General features: G+C 43.4%; 1 protein-coding gene across 16 annotated transcripts in view; it reads right to left on the bottom strand.

The window, feature by feature from the left end:
- Window positions 1–3,346: 3,346 nt before the first annotated feature.
- The window catches only part of Myt1l (myelin transcription factor 1 like), a 393,059-nt gene continuing 389,958 nt past the window's right edge, over window positions 3,347–6,447 (bottom strand). For 13 of the 16 annotated variants that reach the window (XM_029484681.1, XM_029484687.1, XM_029484688.1 and 10 more), the window contains one exon: window positions 3,347–6,217. In XM_029484681.1, coding sequence (XP_029340541.1) covers window positions 6,077–6,217 — 141 coding nt within the window. In that variant the 3' untranslated portion in view covers window positions 3,347–6,076. The remainder of the gene's footprint in view (window positions 6,218–6,447) is intronic. The other 3 variants (XM_029484691.1, XM_029484692.1, XM_029484693.1) reach the window with 1 other exon arrangement.

Raw genomic sequence — 6,447 nt, 5'->3', positions numbered from 1 at the left:
GGCTTTGTGCCTCCAAATATTAGATGAAATAATTATATTAGCATCTATTGCCTCTATCTCATACATGACCAGAAATAAAATATAATTATTCTGAAACCTCATGAAAATGAACAGTTGCTGAGCCCGTTAGCTCCTCAGCTGTAGGCAGCACTTAGCCTTATTTTTGTGATTTCTGCTGACAGGACACACTGTAATATCATGAGATCAGAACAAACCCAGACCCTGCATTAATTACTTATCTGTTGCTGTGCTAGAACACTTTATGAAAAGGGTTAAATCACTTTATTAAAGAAAGAACTTCTTTGGACTTACGGGTTCCAGAGGCAGAGCCCACCACGGCCCGAGAAGCACAGCAGCAGGCAGCAAAAGCAAGAAGCTGAGAGGTCACATCCGTAACTGAAAATCTGAAGCAGAGAGAACAATCTGGAAATGGAGTGAGGCTCTGAACTCCCAAAGCCCATCCCCAGTGACACACTTCCTCTGGCAAGGATCCACCTGTCAAAGGTTTTACAGACTCCCCAAACAGCTCCACTGCTTGGGACATGTGTCCAAATATAGGAGCCTAGGTGGCACATCACTCCTTTCAACCAACACAGACCACATAGCAGGACAAAGAGAAGACAGCTGTGACTTATCTGAGCCCATGTCGCCTCTTACGTCCAGAGAGGTGACTGGTAACTCCATGTTCCATTTCCTCCTCCTGTTTTCCTTCAATTACTAGATATCCTCCACCACTAAGCCTCCCCCATGTAAACAACGGATTTTGTTGAGACTCATGTATCCTTTGTTTTCTTATCTTGCCTTGATGAAGAAAAATAACTTGAGGCAGCATAAATGCTATAAGGAATATTACAGAGTATTGTGGGAAATGGATCCCATGCAGTTTGGAGAAGAGAAGGAAGAGGACCTTTGGAGCTTTGGAGCAAGGATGGTCGTGTGTGTGTGTTCTCATGCACTCACAATTACAATAGAAAGACAAAATGCAATGCTTGAACTTTTTCTTGGCACATAGTTAAATTGCATGTTGGTTAAGACCCTGGCTCCTCTGTGTAATCTTACTTAGTTCAAGCACTACAGGGTCTGTCTGTCTGTCTGTCTGTCTAACTGGGAAGAGGCAGATGTGTCCTGCTGCCAGAATATCAGGTAATCATGAATGGAAGAGAAGCCCAGTCCTGGCTATGCTGAGGAGGGGCTGGGAAAGGGTGCTGCCCCTCCCAGGGATGAGGCCAGCCAAGGAGGTGTGGCTGGGCACTCAGCAGGACCCTGTGTTATCAGTGCCTATTACCATGATCCAAGAGTGACTGCCATTACCTGCTGTCAACTGATCTCCTCCCTGCCTCTGCATCCTTTGTGCTTGCAAAGCTGTTTTAACACCTGTGGAGGGAGGGACACTGTCTAGACATCTGCTGTGGCCACAGACTGTGGCTTTTCCCCTCATCATCCCCAGCTCTTGTGCTTAGGTATTGTGGTTATAAAAATCAAAACTTAAAGCTAGGCAATGGTGCATATGCCTTTAATCCCAGCCCAAGGCAGGCAGATCCCTGAGTCTGAGGCCACCCTGGCCTACAGAATGAGTTCTATGGCAGCCAGGGCTACACAAGAAAAGAGAGATCCCCCAATATATAAATATTTCTCACATGAAGATACACACACACACACATGCATGTGTGTTCGCATGTACAATACATGCCTAAACCCTTCTCCTTGAGACGTGAGACTGGAAAGCCTGGGAAGATTGGGTATCTCAGACAAAAGGCTCTGGGACACAAGTAAGGGAAACCACTGTTTGCTGTTTGTCTTACCTGTGCTATCCTACTCAGAGGTGCTGTGTTGGGAGCAATGGCCTTTCAAGGGCCCCTCTTCTTCTGATTTTCTAAGGGCAGTGGCCTGGGACTATTTTCCTGCCTTATCTTCCTGTTCTGGTCTTTCGGGACCCAAAGCAATGCTGTGCTTTGCCTCTGGGTTACCTGTGTGTACCCAGCCCACCCTGATGCTGCCCCCTGGACTGTGGCCACTTACCTGATGTAGTCCACCTGGTTAGTGCTGTATCACTTCTGCAATGCTCTGCAAAGGGCATTTCTCAGCTCTGTCTACTCATTTCTCCATCATAGGATTTTAGAATTCTTTAAAATCGCTTTATAGTTTCAGAATAAACACTGGGGACCAGTGAGCTTATCTTATTTTTATTTTCTAAGATTCTGAACTTTATTTGAATAGTTTTAAACGATGACCTTGCTTCTAGAGTTGCTCCAAGGTTGGCTGACCTGAGACACTGACAACTGCCTTTCTGTTAGCTTTATTTGTTCCAAAAGACCGCCATTACTAGAACTCTACAGGCAGGTCTGAGGCAGACATGAAGGACCCTAGGGAAAGGGTCACTGCTTACCTGCTGGCACTGGGAGATCTGAGCAGCAGCTCCAGGCACTGTCTTGCTGCTGCCAGCTGTCCAAGAAGCAATCCACTAAACGGGGTCTGAGGAGCTCACTTGACTTGTGTTTAGCAGCAGAAGCCACCACTGGGAGCGAGTTTCCAGTTTAATCAAAATTACAGGAGCTGCCTTCTTAGATTCTATGTATTGTGCACGTTATAGGAGGATATTGTGGAATTTTAAACTGCGACTTTTATTAATGGAATAGGACGGTGCATGTGTTACATTTGAAGGGCCAGTTACATCTCCTAGGTGACTTTCTTGCTCAGCTCCTGGCTAATGGCTTGAAAGTGGCTCTCTATCCTTTGTGACCTCCTGAGTTTGATAACCAGTAACAGCCAGGTGACGTCATGTGCTCTGCTATGTATAAGAACAAAGCATTCCTTTGAAATGAATCAACCAGAAGGTTGCAATCACACAGCCAATGTGGGACATTTTGTGAAGTAACCGTGCTGGCCCCTTGAAGCCTCTGTGTCCTGGCAGACACATGGAACTGTAGTGATGGGGAAGCACAGTGGGCAGAGCAGGTACCTGACCGACTATGTGATCCCAGACTGCATTCCAGGTACGGAGAACCTGTGAAAGCCCCTTCAGGATATGGGCCCACGTTCACCAACAGCAGTGCTGTTCAAAGCGTGAGAGTTGCAGAAGGATGCCAAGCTGTTGGGAGATATCTGCACCTAAGCAACCTCAGGTCCTCAGGTTAGATCTCAGCTGGGGCAGGGGTGATAGTAAATGAGATAAACTGTCCTCTGGGAAGCACAGCAAGCATGATGCCTGGGGGTGCATATCCACACGTACCCCAAGTTCCAGCCTAATCCCCCAGTGCTGCTCCAAAAGCAAGAGACCCAGGGTGGGAGAGGGAGGGGGAGGGCTCCAGGAGCCCAGATGGCACGCTCCAGTGAAGACTCAGACCCATTAGAGATCCTTCGTGCTACAAACGTGGCAACACCTTTTTATTCAGAGTAAGATGTGTTCACATCAGCATGACAAAGTTTGTACAAAGTTCACAATTTAAAAATGAAGTATCACAGCAACTTGTGATTCCACACATTTATAGCAAAATTAAAGTGTCAACAAACCCATGCCGTGTAGTACAAAAATAAATCAAACTTCAGTTCCACAGAGAGCACAATAAATAGTTTATACAAAATTCTGTCTTAATAAATGATTACTTAAATTAACTTAGAAATGAATATGAACAATAAGTTATAATAAATATGCTCTGATGACTCACAATAACCCCATGTGGAAGGTCAGCATTCTAACATGTGACACTTTGTGATCCCTATATATAGTCACAGATAACTTTTGATTTGATATTATGTACCACCGTTCCATGAGCAGCAGATTTGTGCTTAGAACCCCTCTCCATTGTACATAGGTGATAACAATAAGAATCCAAACTGATACTACCTATTACTCTACTAAAAGCATTACTACATTGGCCAAGAAGCTGCAGACAAGACGCGGTGGGGAAATGCATGTGCCGCTATGAACAGAGGCCCCTCCGGGTGTGGGGCTGGGGCCATGTGTATGGCATCAGGTGACAGTAAGCACCTTGCTTCAGCTCTCAAAAGGCAATTCTGAGCATGGCAGCTACAACTAATCGCACAACAGAAAGGGGGCGCTGGACAGAGAAGGTCCTGCAGAGCCCCAAGTAATTACATAATCTTTTCCCCAGCTAGTTATTAAAGTCCTTGTGGAAAACTGTAAGCTTTTGTACAGTGAACAGTATAAAGTGCCGCTGGGATATTCTTATATTTATACATATATATATGTATATATATATATATATATATACCGAGGTTGAGTATTGTATCAGAATGTTTGTCGTGAGATCCCTGTAGTCTCCCTTAGTAACCGTATTGGGTCAGCCTCGAGGGCCTCCTCTATAACTCATCCACTTCAGTGTCACAAGGCGACTGACACAGGATTGCACACCTCCGTACGGATATATAGGACAAGGCGAGTGCAAAGAGCCGACTGGCACATTGTGGGGACAATGACCCTGTAAGTCCTGTTCTGCTAAAAATATTTTTTTTATTATTTTTACAAAACCCATCCTTTTTTTATTTCATAACAAAATTTTAAAGTACTTTTGTACTTCCTGCATAACATCAAGACATGGAAGAGAGAGATGCTACTGAAAGGAAATCAAGTCGACATCAGGGAACACAACACATTGTCAAAGACTACTCAGAAGGGGCGCAGCAGTCAAAAGTGGCCGTATGCATACATATAGTGCAGTCATTTGGGATGAAACCATCAAATTTCGAAGGTATCGACAAATCTAAGATGATCTAGTTTAAAGCAAAAAAGTGCCGCAGTCTATTTAGTTACTTTAACATCTGATTGCACTCTTTCTCAGGTTAGGTCACCACGAGTCACACAAGGCTGTGCAGACGCTAGCGTCAGCTGGACCCAGCGAGGGCAGAACGTGAACGTCCTTGGCCTTGGTGTCCAGTGTATTCTGGATAGGACCAAGGCTTATTCAAAGTCAGAGTTGGGGCAGGGAGGGGTAGGGAAGGGTAGAGCTGCTTCCCCACCCGCCCAGCAGAGAATCCCATCCAGTAACCAGGGCAAGCACAGCCGTTAGCCTTCATCCTCAGATGTGAAACAAGAATAACCAATGATGATTCTTTTTGAAAGTGAAAGGGGAGATAAATGCTTAAATTACCTGTTTGCTCAGATGGAAAAAAAAAAAAAACAATCAACGGCTGCTAGGTAAGCTAGATTGTGGTAACACTTCAGAGGGGCACGGGGCTCTAGGAGAAATAAGAGAAGTGTGCTCCAAAGGTTACTGAAAACGCAAAGGAAATCTTCGTGTTGTCCACCTCTGACAAGCTCCTGTCTTAACGGAGTCTCCACAGTCCCACCATGTAATGTTTAGGAGTTAATTAAAAGTGCTGTTTAAGCTGCTTTGAATCTTCTGCCAAGTTTCCATGGCTTGATGTTGTCTTACAATAAATTACTTATTTCATTTCTTATAGTTAATCCATATGCCATTTCCTTGGAATGCAAAAAACCTCATTTATTGCCCCCACCATACACCATCCTCCTAAAACAAACAAACAAAAAAGTCACATAATATTTCCAAGCATTGTTCAAAAATAAAGCATTTTTTGCAACCAATTCTTGCTATGAAACAATATGCACACAAAATGTATTTCTTAAATTCCACAAAGTCCTCCAACCTGAGGCAAAATGATAATGTCTAAAAGTGGCCAGGAGGCCACAAAGTGATCGTTCAAACCTGCTTTTTTTTTTCCTTTTTCTTTTTTTGTCCATTTCAGTTCAAAATACTAAAACATTTAATCACTAAAGCATTAAAAAGAATTTACACTCTATTTATTTTCATCAGCTTACCTCTTCAGAAATATAGAGACCCCCAAATGTGCAGACAGCAGCAGCTATAAACATTACATGGCAAATCACACTATGTCAGCTTATATGAAAACGTACAAAATGTGAATGTATCCAAAACTAGTCTGCAGGTACTCTCTCGAGAGCACACAAAACCATTATGAAGTCTTGTAGCATAACACTGTTCCGACAGAAATAAATATATAACACTTTCTGGTAAGTTACAGCAGCAAGAAACAAGAGGCATCCTTTTTAAGCATGAGTCACCACTAGAGCAGCTGTTCAGACCTGAATTCCTCTCACAGCCTGCTTTATATTTTCCAGTAGGGCTTTATTTTCTGGACTCTGATAACGATCTTGATTTGTATACATTTCCGTCAAAGTAGTCACGTAAGCATCAAAATTTTGTTCATTGATTGGATCCTACGAGATATTAAATAGTAGTTCATATACAACTTTCATTTTCTGAATAGTATATTCACAAAAGCATAAAACAGTATCATAGCATAGAGCCACTGTTTCCATAATACTTAACAGGCCTACTCAGAGCACACTTAACGTTATGCCATCAGCCCCACCAATGTTTCTAGTGGTTAACGGTATGGTTTCAGGGTGGTGACCAAAAACAACCAAAAGCTGAAGGACCACAGACA

The sequence above is a fragment of the Mus caroli genome, chromosome 12 (assembly GCF_900094665.2).
Source record: "Mus caroli chromosome 12, CAROLI_EIJ_v1.1, whole genome shotgun sequence".
Lineage (NCBI taxonomy): Eukaryota > Metazoa > Chordata > Mammalia > Rodentia > Muridae > Mus > Mus caroli.
This window is presented reverse-complemented; position numbering and strand designations above follow the sequence as displayed.